General features: G+C 40.4%; 1 protein-coding gene across 1 annotated transcript in view; it reads left to right on the top strand.

Moving 5' to 3' along the window:
- The first annotated feature begins 1028 nt into the window (after nucleotides 1-1028).
- The window catches only part of LOC124170765, a 41756-nt gene continuing 22483 nt past the window's right edge, over nucleotides 1029-20301 (top strand). The window contains exons 1-3 of the mRNA XM_046549706.1: nucleotides 1029-1314; nucleotides 8218-8416; nucleotides 8729-9556. Of these exons, the coding sequence (XP_046405662.1) occupies nucleotides 8249-8416; nucleotides 8729-9556 (996 nt within the window). The 5' untranslated portion in view covers nucleotides 1029-1314; nucleotides 8218-8248. The remainder of the gene's footprint in view (nucleotides 1315-8217; nucleotides 8417-8728; nucleotides 9557-20301) is intronic.

The raw sequence follows: 20301 nt of genomic DNA, 5'->3' as shown, positions 1-20301 counted from the left end.
TGTTGACGACTTTTTTTTATAACGACCGGAGCTTTTTTGGCATTTTTATTCAGCCACAGAGATCTCCAACATCTGGAGTAATAATTTTTCTTAGAGAATAAAAAGCATGGTTTAGAACATTGCAGAGATACCCAACAGCGTCCGAGCTTAATGGTTACCAAAATGGTGATGAATTTCCCTGGAGATTCCAGCTGCCAGGTGACAAGAGCATTGACATTTCGAAGGCATAGTTTCCCTTATGCATCAAGACCTCTTCATTCCCTTCCATCCTGAATACCGTTGTGTACCATCCCTCGGCAAAGCTGGTCCCCATCAATTCATTAACGGCGTAAGGAACCCAAGGCAACTTCCTTATCTGCATTCGCTAGGGAAACTTGTAATCTCTCTTCGGTGACCGAAGGTTTTAGCAATTTTAGATAAAAGCAATTACCAGCAAGAATTTACTCCTTCGAATTCACTTCGACCAATAAGCTCAGTTCCCTGGTTCATTATCTCTAGCTCTAGTAAGGAAGTGACGCAGCCTATGTAATACTTCCTCTCCCCAGACGAAAACCTCCGTGCGATCCGACATAGTGAAAGGTGGGGCTCCCTCAATCACCTTATCGATCGAAGTCCCTCAAACTTGCATAGTGACCCATCCTTTCACCGGATTGTACACGGGAGCTAAGGAGTAGCGTCACCACTTGGTAAAAAAGGTTGGAAAGAGATACAAAAAAGAAATGGAAAAAGGGGATCCCGCGACTCTGTGCTACTCTGGATGCTGTCACCCATACTCGCGCGCATTGTTGGGGCAGGGTTCGCCGAGTGGCGGGGCGGGCCGGGCGCGATGGGATGGGGTGTGGGGGACGTGGGAGGACGACCACGTGACCCGGGCCGACCAATGGGGGCCCCCCGCGTGACATCATCGCCGGGGCACCGCGGTTGCCAGGGGAGACGCGGAAAGTGGATTAGGCGCAGGGGATGGGGCGGCATCGACCGGGAGGGGCGGCGAGCGATGACCAGGGGCGCGCGTGCAGGGGGGTCGGAGAGGCTCAGTTGCAGTGCGCCGCGCCGAGCGCACACTCCTTCCTCTGGCCGCGACGTCAAACGCCGACGAGGGTCGCCTACGAGTCCGCGCGAGCCGCACGCACGTCAAGGGGTTGGTTCGTCCGTTGAGCCGTGACCGCGGGAACCGAGCGACGGACGAGCCGCCGCATGCCCCGAGTGTTGACTTGAAGCGAGTGACAAGAGACGCGGAGACGAGCGGATATCCAAATATTTCCACATGGTGCTCTGAGGAGAAGGCAGAGGGCCCCGCTCGGCCTACCCAAAAAAGTGTGTATTCCCTTCATATTTTCCGCTCCGCCTACCAAAAAAAGTGTGCATTCCCTTTGCGGTCCGCCCGGCCTACCGAAAACTGTGTGTACTCCCTCGCGCTTCCCACAGTCTCTTTTTCCGCCCGGACCCATCCTTACAAGAGATCTGGCCACGGTTTTATCGATTTCTGCTACGTTGCTCTCGCCCACCGCTCACCTTGGCTCCGCCGGCAGCCATCTTGTCCCTAAGCGGCAACTCGCAGAGGAGTGAACGAGCGATTTTCGTGGATTACGACGATTTTTTTCCTCGCACCAGTTTAATGAGCGCATTGCCTTCGGGAAGTGCGTGCGTGTCCACAATGAAATAGGTAACCACTTCCAAATGGCTGCCGGCATGGATAGGTGCGCACACTCGGAATTGATTTTCATGTGGCCATTTTGGTTTCTCAAGTACCATCCGCTGATACTAATAAAAAGCGCCATCTTACATATCGAGGGGTGTATTAAGGGTGGGTCAGTGAAAATAAACGACCAATTCAATTGACTGTGGAACGAAATGCATTCTTCATCCAGGGAGTGAAATATATAGTGTCTAATACCTATCATTGAGGATAATAACAGAGACAATTTTTTATTTGCTCAAGATAATTCGAGTAAATAGATAATTTTGCTCTGTGCATCTGCAGTCATCGCCGCAACCACTGCGAATCGATCAAAGCTCTCCAGAATCAGTGTTGCACCTGCGGCTCCCACTATGGCAGTCATTCCTGATAAGTCAATTTTACATTCGGATATCTTTCAAGCGGAGTTTAATTCTTCGTGAGTCTGAATATACTCATAAGTTCGCTGCAGATATTAAGATATCGAAAATTTTTATGCAGCACCAGAAAGGCGATTAGCTGTGTACATATTATTGATATATCAGACGGTACAACTGTAAATAATCATTTCAAATTCAGATACTTCAACTTACTGACCAGTTTTTTTAATGCTACGCTCCATTCATTAAACTCTCGCATTCTGTAAAATGCATCCCCTAATCACCATACCATTCGCTGATTTTACTAACGTATATTTTTTATCAAATGGCAATACCAACGCTTTTGTTCAGCAACATTTTGTTTAGCTGAAAATGATTCAATGGTCGTTTTCCAACGGCTTAGGAAGTTAATGTGGGTTATCTTAATTTCTTCTGTTAATCTTATAGGTACTCAATGACGGATACTGGACGCTTATCAAGCTTCAAGATAGTATGCTTAACTGCAGGATTTCCCAAAAATATAGCGTTGATGGAAACGATATATATATATATATATATATTGATACTGCCCATCCTAGGGTTTTTTATGTTATTTACCTCGCCGAGGAACATTTCGAAGTGTATATATATATACACACGTTTGAGATAAACTCACACGAGCATTATAAATAATGTAAAGGAACTTCTTCTTGCCCTGGGGTGGGCACACAAAAAAAACTTAGAAATTGACAGAAAAACGAAAAATAAAATAAAAGTGAGGAACTTACGGGGAAAGGTTGTTTTACAAATTTTCGATGGGACGCAGCCCATCTTTCTCAAGTGAGAAGAGGAGGGAAAGTCCCTCCTCTTCTCACTTGAGAAAGATGGGCTGCGTCCCATCGAAAATTTGTAAAAACAACCTTTCCCCGTAAGTTCCTCACTTTTATTTTATTTTTCGTTTTTCATATATATATATATATATATATATATATATATATATATATATATATATATATATATATATATAGCGGCCATCACCAATGACCGCTAATATTTAGAACTAATCCCTATCCTAGCCACAAATATTCTATTAGGCTCAGCATTTACATGACACCCTAGAGAAAAAAAACCACACTAGGGTTAGGTAATCGTAGCATTTTTTTTCAAATTCAATACTGACGAATATATTATTCCATTTCGATTCTCGCCTATGACAGATGTTTTTGCATATTTTAGTAGCGGAATTAATAATGTGTGAACTTAGTTTCCCAGAGATTTGGTTGATATTCACTTCGAATTTCATTCTATTTTCAACTCAACTGCAGAGAAATTTTTGGATAATGCCCGAATTTATATGCTTGCACGTTGAAAGCTGTATTCTATTATTTATGCAACGACGGATCAGTATTTAGCACCAAATTATTCAATCGAAAATGAAGTCGTTATTTACTTTCAGCGGAAGAGGCTCGATACAATATTCGCAACTCCACTGCAATTCCACTAATATAAAATTCAGCTCACGGGGAATACGGGGAATTAATTGTGGATCTAGATTTGGGCCAAAAGTGGGGGGTAAAGCTAAGGAGAGCATCCCTTACACTTAGGGGGGTCTCCCCAAACATTCCTCATAACCCAGCTGATTTAGAAATGTTGTAATTAATAATCATAATTTCCTTTCGAAACATACTTATCACTTAATTCTCATGCAAAGTGGAGCCCAACAACAATTTCGATATTATCTATCGCAAATTTTGAGCCAATTAGGGAGGTCAGAGCCTCTTTACCAACCTTCGGATCCGCCTCTGCGAGGAATTGGTGGAAATTTTAAGTTGGGCTACATAATCAATAATTTTGAAACTTTACACTGAAATTCCCTCGTTAGACCAACGGAATTGATGAAAAATTCCAAGATCATGGAAGTCCTCAATTTTAAAGCCGTGCTTGCCTTGCTTATGCGTTAACTGAGTGAGAATCCTATACCTGCATTGGAATAAATAAATACACTTGAAATATTTCTAAATACCTCAATGACAACCGCAATTATAGATATAGGTTCGTCTCATACACAGAGTAAGCCAATATATCTTTTGAACAATTTACGTCTTAATTCACATTTATAATACCTAAATCAGGAGTTTCATTGGCGTCAGCAGTACAATCGTCATCAGTTACTAGGTTCTGATACGTTTTTTAATGAATCACTTAAATATAGAAGTAGCAACGTGATCATGACTTTATTTTTAAATATCACCAAGTCTTACACTTCATATTCTATGCTTGGGATTCTCCGCCGCATGAATTTCAGCCACTTCTTGCCGCATCAGCGAATCATATTCTTTCGTTCCAAGGCGTCGTTACATTTCACACGTCTCTAACGTACACGGCCTCAAAAGATGCGATTTGGACAATACACGGCATTGACGATACGAACATTTGCAAGATCACGAAATATGACCCCCTCTTCTGATCTTCAGACGGAAACGTTGAGGAACGAGGAGAGCCGCTCACACCACCACATGCATTATGCTCATCCTTCAATTCACCCGATGCTCTAAATATTAGCCAAAGAAGCACTACACAGAATGCGCTTTGCGAAATATCCCCACCGTTTCTCTCGCAGCGATTGGACACGGCAACATGTTTAGAGCCCAAACTTGGCTGCCTAATATTGCATTCGGGGAAGTTGGCGCGCATCAAATCCAGCGAGGCAATGCCTCCTCAAACCCCGCTCCCATGCATTCCACACATTCCCCATTTCAGCCGTGGAGTCAATGTAAACAAGAGCGATTTTTGGTTTCTGCGCATTGGGCCAAGAGTTAAATGGCAAATTCCAGACCATGTGATCATTCTGATGGGCTGATTCCTACGATACCGTTTTTTCTCAAGTTATTCATTTCGACTGAAAATTTTATTTCCATTAAATTTAATTCACGATAAGCATGAGAAGTACCGTAATAAAAATCCATATGCAATTATTTCATATCCAGACTTTTTTCACTATCCATACTAATAGGAATGTTGCGATACCTGTTTGCCTCAGCTTTTCGTTTATTATGAAGCCACATTGAGCGCTCATGCAAGTATTTCCTCTGAGATGCCACAGAATAGAAGCTCGAGAATAGTGGTAAGAAGAGCCATGGCCGTCATTGCTTCGAAGTGGACCACAGCCCATCCTTTATCCACGTTTAGTCTACATGAGAGATACATCCACCCGCAACACATCTCCACACGGTTGGACGCGAAGCGAGTACAGAAAAGGAAAACGGAATGCTCAAATTCGAAATCACATACGTTGTTCTGACAACTAGTCCATTCCGTTTATGTGTCTTAGCTCAGCTTTCATCTTTCGCCTAAAAACACTCTGAGTTTTTCCTTGAGATGCCACAGATGTCCCCTGGCATGAAAACGCATTTGCTACTTTGGATACCACATTTGATGAAATCGCAAAGCATTCCGAGAAAACAGTGCCTCTGAACTAGGGATATTGGAGACTATTAGTACTAGTACTCATTTCGATTTATAATTTTTAAATAAAGCCCTTTAAAGCTTAATTTTAAATATACTTTTTGGGATGAAAAACTACCATACGTACATATACAGTACGTATGCGAGTCATTTGTGTATGTGAGCTAAGAAATGAGCACCTGCCCCCACCATTCCCAATTTGAACAAACATTGATACAAGAGGTGCTTGCTAACAATACTTACGTGCAAAACAATTTCTAAAATGCTGTTCATTTCCAAAGTTGGTGATTTCTTCTCGTAAATTTTTTTATTTTAGTTTTGGGAAAATTTTTATGGCATATTTTCGCTAGAAATCTTTTCAAACGCTCAATTCACTAAGGATGAATAACCACTCTTGGATAATGGGGCCACGGGTGTGGCTGCAATTAGGTCGCTGTCACGCTGATTTCGATCCACCTCCTCTTAGCCACTCGCCGATTTTCCTCCGAAATAAAATAGCTACCATAATTATGTCCATGAGAATAATACCTATTAAATACTCAACTAAAAATATTTTTAAAATACTGCATTATCAACTTTGAAATTCTTGAACTTAGAAACTAATTTTCCCAAATACACAAATCCTCGATTTTAGTAGCTTCTTTTATAAATCATACGCTTGTAAATAATGCGTTGAACGCATTTAACAGCCTATCTTCCAATGCATCAATGTCACTTTGGCACATCAATACATTTGCGCGCTAATGCTCCAAATGTTAACTGCTGAGAACCAACATTATCACAATTGTTCAGATGATAAATAAAACGATGACCAGTTTCTTGTTACGATCGGTTCTCGCACCGTTATTCAGCCCAGCCAAAACTCGAGGAATCTGCTGTCAGTGAGAGAAGAAAAACAGCTTAGGAGGTACGTGTGTGTACTGATACCTAATAGCCCCAGCTAAGAGAAGTGATTCCATCCATAGCCGGATTAACACTCGATCGCATCTTTAGGAATGCAGGATGTGCTATGCAAATAGGGATAGTGGCCCTATATCTTTTAGGATTGACGTGTTAAAAGGAAATAAACTATTTTCAATCCCACAAAGGCTGAATTTTTATAATAAATGAATGGATTGAATAATAATGCTGCCTTGGTTCATCTGCATGCCTTCGCCCAAGTTACGCTTAAGCCTGTCTCATTAAGGCCGTTTTTATAACGCCTGTTTAACGCTAACATAAGTAGATACAACCTTAAACTTTACCTAGAGGTAGTCGAAAGCTCTGGTTAGCTTATGTATACGATCAGACTTTAAGATAAGTAGAACTCTCACCCACCAATAGATAAAGTCGAAGTCTATAACACCTTATGATTAGGACTAACTAGATATCGCAAAAATGGCTCTTAATGGTTACATTAATCGTTTAATAGCATTGGCTCCGCTGTAAGAGGGGATCTGATAGACTTAAAGGTTCCTAATGGATTACCTAAGATGGACAAATATTTTCTAATTTCATGCTGTCTTCTGGTAAAATATCTATATTTAATTCTATGTCTCCTACTAGGTTTGAGGTCAAAATTAAAGAAAATAAAAATCCAAGTGTACAAGGTTCTTATAAGCTCCTACCACCAAGAAACAAATTAGTAAAATTTCTCCCGTTGCTTGCGTTTCCAGCAGCTGGACTCATTTTCATACAGACAAGTTCTTAATAATTAAGTGGAGCGGCAGTTTTCTAGAGGTATATCAGCAATCAGCTTCACATATTGGAAGAAAGAGCATCTGCAGGCGTTGCTACGACGAGGTTTTCTCAGCACATCATAGCTAGTAGTTGACGAGGCATTCGATTGCCCTGCCACCAAACAGGCATGACAATCACAGTTTCTATTAGAAGTTAAGGTCATGCCCCAGTCAAACGGCCTCGGAATTAGGTAACGATTTTTCCGTTACCCAGTTTACGATGCAGTGAGTACTGCTAGATCAGTCTAGAGAACTCTATAGTCTCTATTTCACACTCCCAGCTACTTGAGTGAAAGGGCGACGAGTGTGTTTACACGTTCATGTAATTCGGTCAGGTTCTTTAGTTGCACTCTCCTTTCGTTCCACCTCCTCTTAGCCACTCGCCGGTTTTCTTCAGAAAAAAATAACTACTATAATTATGCCCACGAGAATAACAGCCAGGATTTTATCCCAGTGGCAAGGCACCAAGCATAATATCACTCTATTGAAATTATTACTTTGACCCTTTATCCTTAGGCTGCACACAAAGGTTAAAAATGGCATTTTTGATAGCTTACAGATAGAAGCATTTCGGATATTTTTTAATGATTGCACTAACTTATTAACACTGAGAATGGTAATTAAGGGAAGAATACCACGTAGACATATGTTGGGAGGAATAAAATGCGGTCTGTTGGTACAATGAATAGGCCTTAATACTGAAGAATTCAATACAATAAACGATATTGGATATAATTTCACTTCGTAATGCTCCACATAATTTTTTTTACCAGCATAGTTTTCCATTCATTACAATCCAATGATAATGGCTATTAAAAAGTTTAAACATAGGTCGGTAAAAAAAGCAACCTGTGAAATATCACAAATGGAAGTTATTTCTAAATATTTTTGCTTCCACAAAGTGAAGGTATTGACATTATTAATAAAGTGGATTTATTTATTGCAGAGGTCTAGAGTTGAAGGCGCGCACACTGACTAATTCCTTTTCCCTTCCACCCAGGTCCTAGCAAGGAGCCGAGCGATTAGCTGACATGGGGACAGTGCTGAGCTTCAGCCCTCGCGACAGGCGGCCGCCGGTCTGCAATGGCAGCGGGGGCAACGGCGGCTCCGGCGGCGGGCTCATCGGCGTCGGCACTGACTTCACGCTCAACAACTTCAGCTACGAGCAGCTGAACAACGCCAGGAACCGAGTGGACCAAATAAAAGGTGCTGGTGGTCATGTGGGGGGGACGGGTGGGATGGTGGGCGGCGGTGGGATGGGCGGCGGGGGCGGAGGCGGGGGCGGCAGTGGAAGCAACCATGGGTACAACAACCAGCAAGTGACCACGGGCAGCCAGGTGCTGTTCTCCAACGGGAGTGCCTCGCCGCGGGTGTCTCCGCCCGTGCAGAGCCAGCCGGGCCAGCCAGCGCCAGCTCCGCCTTCGAGCGGCGGCCCTACCAACACGGGCCAAGTGACCCCCGCGGCCCCCCTCGTGCTGCTCAACCACCACAACAACAACAACATCAATAACAACAACAATAACAACAACAACAACCAAAACAACAACAACAATAACAACCAGCATCACATAGCGAACAATCAACAGCTTTTGGAGAGCTCGAAGATTATCTCGGAGAAGAACGCGTTGGAGAATAAAGGCGGAGGGAACTTCAAGAAGCACTCATTATTCATCAACGCCCTCAGCTGGAAGCGGTTTTCCACGGTGAACAACAACAAGAAGAAGCTGGACAATAATAAGAACCGCGGGAGCGTGGTGGCGGGGGGCGTGGGAGGGGGTGGCGGCGTGGTGGGTAGCGGGGGCCTGGTGCCCCTGAGGCCGCCACTCGACTCCATCCACCCGCTCCTCGTCGACAAGAACAAGAACATTCAGAAGGCATTGTCGTGCTACTACCCCGCGACGGCCAAAGTGACGTCGGCGGGCACGGCGGCGCCGCCCGGGGTACTCGCCCCCCTCGACCTCGTCCGCGCCAACAACCACGCCAACAGCGCCCACAACCTGCACCACCACGCGCATCACCACCACCTCAACAACAACCCCATCCTCAACAATAACAACAACAACAACGTGTTAGTCGTCCAAGGGTCCGTCAAAGCCCTGCTCGCGTCCCCCAGACTCGCACCCCCCTCCGCCAATCACCTGCATGCCACCACGCCGCCGCCCCCACCCCCACCGCCGCCCCCCAAGAAGACCGTCATCCAGGCGTCCACGTCCGAGCTGCTCAAGTGCCTCGGGATGTACCTGCACCGTCGCTGCCCCGGCCTTCGGGACTTTCAGGCCGGCGACGCCATCATGTGGCTGCGGACCGTAGACCGAAGCCTCCTGCTGCAGGGATGGCAGGTGGGTTGACCAATCCGCCCTTTGCCTCATGGCCGGAATGCAAAACCACGGCCGTCCGAAACGGCAGCTTACATACAGATTGTGGGCATAACACAGTGCATCAAGCCGTTTCCGGACTGAGTTACGCGCCTCGTATTCACCAAATGAGGACGAGCGTGTCCTCAGAGTTACGAAAAGCATTTTCTCGATTCATGTAATCTGAGCTACATAAACACGTAAATAATAAAATCAGCTACGAATAAAGCTAACAGATTAATACAATACTAAAATGTTCTAGGAATAGCAATGATAATAATGGTGATTCGAATATCTTAATTCCGTAAAGAGTTCTAGAATGTCAAGTGGTTTACTCGCCGCACTAATATCTAAGTATTACAGGAACCCGATTCAGAACGATTCCTTGAATGCCAGAAAAATCTAGCACCTCTATGCAAGATTCTGTGAAGAATATCTCCATATCTGTAATAAGTAGAATCAATCAGGACTGAGGCATTTTGGACGCCGATGTTTAACCCCATTACGAATCGGAACGGATTTTTCATGATATGCGGCCACAAATATAGTTCTCTAGAAAATGAAATTATTCATGGTGACATAAAAATCATAAGAACTACATCGCTAGCTTTTCCCCAAACAGTACCATAAGTCTTGGGTATGCCATCATTGTGTGCTAGCGATAGCATTTCATCATCAAAATACCAAGAACGCACCTCATTCTTGGCTATTATCCTACTGATCACAAGGGCGGACCATTTGAAACTCTTCCCATTTGTGATGAACAATACATAAATGACAATTTTCGTGAGAAATGACGGCCAGAAAGAGAATAAAATGCGACAGAGTGGGGCGACCATCATGGAGTATAACTTTCTGAGAGAGAGAGAAACAACTACAGATTCGAATCATTTCTAACAAATAATTGATTTCACTATTCATAAACACTATTCTATTTTTTTAAATAATGGAATTTTTTCATGGACCCAGGAATTTTTAAAAAATTCCTGGATCATGTGTGCCTGAAAATTGATTATAGATTTATTTCTCGGAGCCCATTACTTGAGATATTTTAACAATTGCTGCAAATGAAATTGATCGTCAATATTTTTCATTTAGTTTAGAAAAGAGATAACTTTTTGGATCATTGGGCAAAATATTAACACATATTAGAACACACTTTCCTGTAGCACCTGGATACACATAAAAATCAGGGGAAAGAATAGTTTGGCCGAAATCACATTACAATACTTAGCTCTTTAATAGTCAACCCATTTACCGGAGAGGTCATGAAATAAGAAGATAATTACTTTTTTTGTTCAGACGATCAACATCCATTAAACTAGTACCACAGAAGCGAAGGTTAATGCAATAAAATGAAGTCATTGAATGCGTTTTTTTATTTTAACATTATATTATTTGAGCCCAAAAACTGTACAATCAATGTGGAACAGTTTTGGGATTATTATCTTTTATTTGTTCTCCACTTATATTCCAAAGGTACTCAACTATAGTGCTTTCACACACATTCCAATTATTTTTATTCACACTTCGCAGCGGCATTTACGAGCTCGAAAAACTTTTATCTTTGCTGAAATGTTTGCTTTTGAGCATGAATGAAATTAATTCAGGTTTAGGGTATAGAAAATAAAGAAACAAATCGCATCGTCGGGAAAATTTTCAGCGACGCTAAAGGAATGTGTTTCCCCTGGATTATTTAAGCTGATAATGCATACTAACTAATTTCTTCACTATTACACACAATTCCTTCAAAGGACTGAACAACCGTGCTTTGCCGGGACCATCGAAACCTTTTTTGAGTACCGAAAAACAGGACTGTCAAATTTTAAGCATTTTGGATCTGTGATTAAGGCACGAAAACGTATTGATAACTCGTGTCTTTGTCCTATGAACACAATTATTGGGCAATGTGTGCACGGAGAAATATCTGTCAAGTTGAATTGGCAACGTGAAAAGCACATGCAAATGTCTCGTCATACGCTGAGCACGTGACAAGCTTATCACAGGGTCGGTGTGTCACTCACTTTCATACAACTCACGAAAAGCATCTAACATGCTAGATTCGCAAAAAATATTGGTAATGACCGAGAGACAAGCTCTAGCATGCACGTGTGTGAGCGCGTTGAGTGTGCTTGGATATGGGCAACTTTTATTCGGTAGATGCTAATTGAACGCGAATTCGATGTTGGCCCTGCTGTGCATTGAAACCCGAGAACGAGGATACACGTGATATGAGTGATGCTCGTGAATTAAGTGAGAGAGACACATGGAGGGCACGAATTCCAATGGGACCATTTAAAAGCTCATCTCTCCAAAGCAATCCAATCGATCCCTGATGGTGAGCAAGGCGTGATGAACACGGGGCCAATAATTTTCGGGGCTCGTGCACACATTATTTGCGCATATTCTCTGTACAATGGGTTTGTGTGACGGAAAAAATGCAATAATCAGCTCGCTGACGCGGTTTCCACAAGAGAATTTTCCATTGCAAATACTCAGGCTGGCATTGCGGAATTGAGCATCCAAATTCAATTAGTACTAATCGCAGCTTCTGCTGGCAATGACTTAGATGACCTAGCGAAGCCATTTACATTAAGGTGCAAATTTTTCGAGAGATATTATTTATTTTTTATCTTTATTTTAAAGATAGAGAAGCACACAGAGCAGTGTTGCCATATTATAGTGGACAGGTCCAAATAGATACTTTAGAGGACGATTAAGCAATATGAAAAGCAGAAACAAGAAATAATTTGACAAAAAAAGACAACGAGAATCGGCAGGAACAAGCTAGTCAGGAGACAGATAAGATAGAGAAAGGCTTATTAAGTATTTCGATGGAAGTGCAAAGGAGTCAATGTGTGGAAGCAAGTTATGCATAAAGTTCGTACACATATTACGTTACCACTGATATCAATACCATTGCGATTCAAAATAGAAATACTTCTTTTACACCACGGGAAACTTTCAAAAGCTAATATAAAATTGGGAATTTCATAAATCGGAAATAATACCAAAAAATTGGAAATGCTTCCCTAAATCCCCAAAATTAAGGAGATCAACATTAAAAACGAATTTAGCATCTGCTGCCGAGGGTTCCTTAACTCCATTAAGGAACAATTTTTAACTTAGGTGAAATAATATCAATTGAAAAAATCCAAATTTAGACAAATGGTATGTGAGGACCAATATGACAAAATAACTTGTGAATGAGAGGAATTCAGTATACCAATCTTAGCATTGTATTTGTATGAGTGAATGCTTATGACGTCTAATTATTTTCCACATAATAAATCCATACTAAACTCAAGAATTAAAACGCTCGTCTTGCAAGCAAAGGATAATCTATAGGATGCTAAACTTACAAGAAAATTATACACACTTTAGTTTCGACATATAAGCGTAAAAGCTTTTAGTAGCTTTGAGCTTGGGACATTGTAAATGTGATGAGCATCGTATAATACCGTTGATGAAGCATAGCAAAAAACTATGTATATTATGAAGAAGGATTTGGTGCTTTCCCGGCGAATGCTGTTGATAAAATCTTCACGGGAAATCAGCCGGGTGAGGATGGACATTGCTGCCAACGTTTCGATGGCCTGCTCTGCCATGATTCGCCCTGAAGACATGGCTTATTTCCCATGAAGATTTTATCAATATGTATATTATGTTTTTCCCTACTTATTTTGGAAGCCTTAATAAAAATTATCTTTGCAATCCCGTAAATTGATTAATCTCCTCAATTCTCGGTCAACTATGAGAACTTTTGTCGCTGAAATACAGTTTTAGGCGTCCATGTTGATAGAAGGGAAGGTAAAGAGGAGCTAGGAAGAGCAGAAGAGGACAGTAGAATGCGGAGGGAGTGCTTTTGAAAAGAAAGAAGAACTAAGTTGGTCACCTCCCACGGCATTCAGGAATATTTAAGGAGGGCGGCGGCTGAAGGGAATTGGAGGGAATGGACGAAGTGTGGGGGATGAGCGATGAAATGTAGGGATGTAGAAAAAAAGAAAAAAATGAAAAAGTTAAAAAAAAGTGTATAGGAGAGACTGGCTATGGAGCAGGTCTCCTAGAGGACCTACACAATGGCAGAGATCTAGATGATTATGATTATGACGTTGGTGCTAACGTTAGGTTGTGCTCGTTGGGCTGCAATGTGAGCATCTGCGTAACTATTCCAAGAATATTGACCCCAAAAATTAGTTAACAATGAAATCACCAGAAAATAAAAGTTATTCAAGAGTTTTATTTGGCTTGAGCATTAGTTTTCCTCCATTAACACGACACTCAATCGTAGGAACACATTTTAGAAACATTACAGAAGTAGAGATTGCAAGGAAAAGAGGAAAATAGCCGACTTTAGAGTTTCTTGTCCTGTTGGCCACTTTTGTAGTATTTGCGGGTAGAATCAAGGAGTAAATAATATTAGCTTCTCTGCTCAGGTTAACATATTTGAGAATTTATGATGCCTAACCTTGCAATTCCTCTGATATTTAGTTGAATAAGATACTGGCATTCTTAAATAAAATGGAGGATGGTAAGCATTCTATATAGCTGAAAAAATTTGGAGCGACTAGGAAGACATGGCCAAATAATTGAAAGGGGAGTCCAGGCTTAAAAGCTTTGATAACAGATGTAAACTTTTCCTACATTATGCTATTTATTTATTGAAGCCTACAACTTTGAGAACACTAAAAAAATATATGCCGTAAATTATGCGTAGATAAAGTCTCTCCAGTTACTTCGCTTAAATTTTCGAAGACTACTTTGGCCCAAAAAGAGAGAATATCCTGAAATTATTAATTACAAATTTACCCACTCATTTTGGTTATTGATTTCTCACACTAATTGGTAAACATAGAAGCAACGAGAGAAATAAGTTGAGAAGCAAATCGCTGTTTGGCAATTATTGATACGAAATAACTGAAAGATGAGAATATACCTGGTAGTTCACATTTTAGTCGCAGTACTACCGCCAAACAAATGCACTGGAAAGGAAATAAATTTTCTCCGTGCAAGTACCAAACGAGACAGATATTAATTTTTTCCCAACACTTAACCGGTGAAGATGATCGAGAAAGTACACCAAAATTCATTAAAGGCTTGGAGATTTGTATATGATTGCGCAATAAATAACTCACTAAACTCTGGAATAGAATGTGATAATATCTACCCCATCTGCGTCAAGGCACTTCATTCAGATCCATCAAAATGGCGCATTACTCAACGGTCGATATGCGTAAACCAGAGTCTTTAATCATGCTAATATAGAGAAATTGACTTGGAAAATATAAGCAACAATATATTAGGCATTCAAAATATCCTATCAAGGTAACTTCCCTCGAGATCTTAGAACAAATTAAAGCCATTGGTAATTAGAATTTACTTGCAAGATTCTAGGGGAGGAGAAGAAAAGATTGCTTTGAGAATTAAGAGAGGGAAGTTGATGAGGAAGGCGTTTATAAACATACTAATATTTCAGTTACACAATAATTAGGACATAACAAGTATGAAGCAGCATGCATCACGACCTTCTAATGAAAAAATATTTAGGAGGTAAACAACATTCATTTGATTACGAGTGACAACAATAGGGAACAAATATACTTACAGAATTCTTCCCATGAAAATAACAAAGAACGATATGCCGGCACTGCGCAATAGAATGAAATCACCATTTAGAAGTTAAATTTTTGATAAAAATTTCACGCGATCGTACTTAGGGAAAGAAATACACAAAACGATATGCATTTACATTTTATATTGGAGGCAAGAGACGAAGAAAATGATGGAGATGTAAGGAAGTATTCAGCACAATTTGATAAGAACATATCCTTTCCTCTAGGTTCAGCACGACTATAAGCAAATGTGAAAGACTTATAATGCGGATTTTAGCGTCAACGAACAAAGGCTCTATTCGCATGATTTGTGGAAAGGATAGACGAGCGAGGAGCGAGATATAGATATCGAGGCTGCTCGCTTTCTCATCATGTAAATTACGTAAAAACTGTATTCTTTGAAAGAGATCGAAATACCTCAACTTATGTCTTCTTTCTAAACTCACGGGTGACATAATTTCAAAATAAATCTTGTCACGAAAGCTTTTTTAAATTTAAATGAATCAATCATTCTCTCCTATGGACATTCTTATGGGCAAAACGCACATGGAATTTCCGGCGATTCAAATCTTCCCGAGTTTTGTTATTTATACTCGAAAAATCTTCTACTTCCATTTTGAAAAATCGTTTTGATACTCAGAGAGTTAATGACGGAAATTGCGGCGTTAAGTACTAAGAGGTCCTTTATTTTCACAGCTTAAATTCTAGACTCTTTAACTTTAGCTACCGAAAGTTTATTTTGAAATAGGTAAAAATTATATTTCAATAGATAAAAAGACTATGGACACGAATGTGATAAAAATAATAGAGAAAAAGCACTTTGAATGTAAACTCAAAGAATTAGCTCATAATACTGAAGAATGAAATAGTAAGAAAGTTGAATTCAAAAATTCAATTGCAATTTAAATTAAATACGAGGTCATTAAAATTATTTTGTGTAAGATGGAAACAACGACAACTACAGCAGAGAAATGCACTGTGACGTCTCCGGAAAGGTGAAACGCAAGACAGCGAGTACTCAAAGAAAACTGACAAAAGATATCAATTTAAAATTAATAAATTGCCCCGCGACAAGAATACACCTGGATAATAGCTATTGAAGATACTGCAGCATATCAAAAGAAGTGACTTAAAGCAGTGTAACAACAACAAAAAAAGTAGGAAAAGGTAGAAAAAAACAAACATAAGTGGAACAATGAATGGGGAAAGTATAAAAATATGCTAATGGCACCAAATACAACGATAAGCTCCAGCACATGCCGACTTCTTTCCATCATGAGCAGTGCACGAAGAAATCATTTACAGGCAGCGAAAACGTACTCAGAAAAGTTTTACCTTGAAAATTTCCCAACATGTAGACTCGCAAATACTTGAGAGAGAACATTATTTAATATCGTAATTATATATCAATTTCCAATTACGGCATTCAGATTGAGTATATACTAGTAGTATATATAGATTAGATATTGGGCTTGTTATTTTCTAAGGTCGTTTTAACGTAAGCGAATAGGTGTACCGCCAGACGGTGAGGTTAGAAAGTAAAGGATGAACTCAGAAAGGGAGGGAAATAGGGGATGAGGCGCTATCAGCACTATCCTCTTCGAAATAAAAAACCTAACTATGATCGCAATGGTTAAGCATCTCATAGTAGCGATGAATCTATTCTGACGAGCAATCACGTGGCTCAATCGAAGTGGTAAAATATTCTCCTCTATACCTGACGCCATTCGCAGGATCCGACATCGCTCCCTTGACGTATAAAGCAAATAGTATGGCCCCTTGCGCGAACTTAAAAACCAAGTATCATGCAGACTCTGACCATATTTACACGAAACAAGTAACAAAAATCAGACGCAGCTCTGAATCACGCTAATGCGGGATTCCGTGGTGCGCAGCGCAGGGTGGATCCAAGGTCATTTGGCGGATGCGGAAAGGAGAAAGTCAAGCATTAGCGTGCGCGGGGTGCAGAGAAAGTGTATTTGGGGGAATGAACTCCATCCATCAAGGCACGTACGACGGCTAAAGACTACCACGTCATCAAATATCTAATTCTGCAGCGTAATGAAGCATTCCATTCCGACTCTAGCGCAAAAATTTGTATTCCGAGTGGTGTAAAATTAGTTAGGCCAAAAGATTGAAATTTACTTGCTAACAGGATCTTGTATCTTCATTTTTAGGCTACATTGTATTTGGCTGTTACCTTTAATACCCGATGGATTTTAGTAATATTGCAGGAAAATTTTAAATAACAGAATGGGATTATTAACGTCTAATAGGTTGGCACTTGAACACTCTATGTACGCCTTTTTTTTACTAATTTTATGAAATGTTTCCAAAAACCGAACTTGGATAAAATGAGGTGATAAACGCAACGATAAGCGACGATTACGTGCTTGCATAGAAAAAAGTATTTTGGTAGGATTTTTGGATCAAATTCTTGAACGTTCATCTGCATCAGATCATGATGAGGTACACTCTCACTAATACAATGCATGATAATATGTATCGCAAAATTCAACTCATCAACTTTTTCTCGGCATTCTTCCTCTTGATGGCTGCACTCAGTTGCCAAACAAAACAAAAGATCCTTATTTCATCAACTGCCAAGGAAATATTTGATTAACGGTATAAATGCAGAGAAACCTTTTGAACTAAATATGTTTTAATTCACTCACTCACGAAAATAATGAATACGTTTAATTAGAAGTAGAATAAAGAATGGTAGGATGCATGCATGTTTTTTTTTATTCAAGAAGATTTTGAGAGGGATGAAAAATAAATAATTCAATCGATTCCGAATCGCAACAAGGGGCGATAAATTTTACTTCCTTTAACTCTTACACATTAACTTCTACTACTTGAAATATCCCCCAAAATTTACAGCTTATTTATGATAAACACGATAAAAAATACTGCTTATTCGTAATTCAACTACATCTTATCCAAATTAAAGGATAAATTTCCCGCTCTCCATGGAAGTATGCAATCGTGTAACTATCATTAAACATTACTCATAATACACCCAAGAGCTATCACGTCTTTATATAAAACCAGCATTTCGACAGTTTTCAGATATTCCTACGAATGAAAAATGCATTGAATAAGCCCCAATGTTTTTAAGGATCCTCTTGATAAAAAATATAGTACCTATTAGCCATAATTTTAAAATGACGTATCTAAGTGGACGGCGAGTTCACAAAGATGGTTCGATACTATGACTTCTATGCATATTGTCTTTTCTACACAGCAAGAGACTGAAACTATTGGCTGTTACAATAGACCATCACTGCCGGATTGATAAAACGGGAAAAGGTGGATCACAAGAAAAGCTTTGTTATCATATTGTGACGCCGAAAAAAAAATCAGCGCCAAGCGTAAAATCGGAAACAATGGAACAAGATCTAGCATATGAATGAAATGGGCAGAGAAATGAGTGCGGGAAAAAAATGGGCATTTTAGTAAATATTTCAATCTATCCAAAAAGATCTACAAAGAGAGAAGATTAAAAATGAGAACTGGAAGGAGTAGCTAAATGTATGACGAGTTACGATACACGTTTAAATCTCGACTGGCGGCTATCAAACGCTGCGCTTTCACTCACACAAGAAAATCAATCTTTGTAAATTAATGGATGGCCATGCAACCTTTGTTTGCCTTCAGAGGGGGATTATCGAGAAAATAAAACTTACCTAATTTCCTGCAACAATTTTTCAAATCAAATAAGCAACTTAAGTAATGAATTTCAAACGAATTCGCTGTCTTTCTCTAGAAGTGTCTTCTGTGCAGTGAGGATGTAACATCGACCTGTGACTGGTCTACGCCTTCTCCCGTCCCTTTTCTCGCACTTCGGTAAACATAGAAGCAACAGGAGAAATAAGTTGAGAGGCAAATCGCTGTTTGGCAATTATTGATACGAAATAACTGAAAGATGAGAATATACCTGGTAGCTCACATTTTAGTCGCAGTGCTACCGCCAAACAAATGCGCTGGAAAGGAAATAAATTTTCTCCAGTCAAGTACCAAACGAGAAAGATTTTGCCTCAAACTTAACCGGTGACGATGATCGAGAAAGTAAACCAACATTCATTAAAGACTTGGAGAATTGTATATGATTGCGCAATAAATAAATCACTAAACTCTGGAAGAGTGTGATAATTACTATCCCATCTGTGTCAAGGCACACAAAAGTGGTGCATCTTATTTTTCCTAGCCCAAATTTTACTCTCAAATTGAAAAAGAGAGCATAAAACACATGGCGCTACGTGATACCCACTCTTAATCCAAACTTTATTCCAATAAAATTACAGGCTCATTGCACAAGGACAGATTGCGAGCATTTTTTTCCTTTTAATACAAGTAAAATTCATCCCAATTCAATGGAGTCGTCTTCATCAAGATTCATCTTTTATAATGTATTTGAATACCACGGATAAGATAAGTATAAGTACCGTGCATTTTTATACCCTCAGGAATCCGATAGGATCTCAGATATTGTGACAGACAATGGGAAATCATTATATCTTCTGCCGTCCGAATACGGTTGGAAGAGCTTCAGTTACTATGGCCTGATTCGTGTAAAAAAGAAGGAAAAATACATTTTTACAAACTCGGTTCGAAGACCGCCGTAGTAAGCTCTTCGCCATCACCCATCAGCCTGATGTGCGCACGTGTGTCTTAATCCATGCGAGACTCGAGTCCACTCACAATTGCAGTTAAAAAAGGCGCAGACGAGCTAGATCAGAGGAGAGGCTGGATGATGCTCAAGGATTTTTCTCGACAAAACTATTTTTAAAGCCTTTCACGAACGATTTATTAATGAATTTCAGATGGCAAAACAACGAGAAAAGACAATGGAATCCATTCATCTTCATGAAAATGATAAATCATTTCTTGGAGATATTTTTTCGTCCTTTAAAACGAGTATGGCTTACCAAACTTTGCCTTCCTATTTTTGCCCTTACAAGGTGGTACGGCAGCCATTTCCCTCCCCTGTGCTAAGTGGACTCGTCCAATGTTTTTATCGATTGCAACGAAAGGCAGCTAGGGCGATGGTGGCGCTCCAAATCTGCGCGGCAAGGACGCGAAACGAGAACCACACGCATCAAGGCTTCATTCATA

The sequence above is a fragment of the Ischnura elegans genome, chromosome X (genome assembly GCF_921293095.1).
Source record: "Ischnura elegans chromosome X, ioIscEleg1.1, whole genome shotgun sequence".
In the NCBI taxonomy this organism is placed as follows: Eukaryota; Metazoa; Arthropoda; class Insecta; order Odonata; family Coenagrionidae; genus Ischnura; species Ischnura elegans.
Note: the sequence above shows the minus strand (reverse complement) of the source record. Positions and strands in the feature narration are given on the sequence as shown.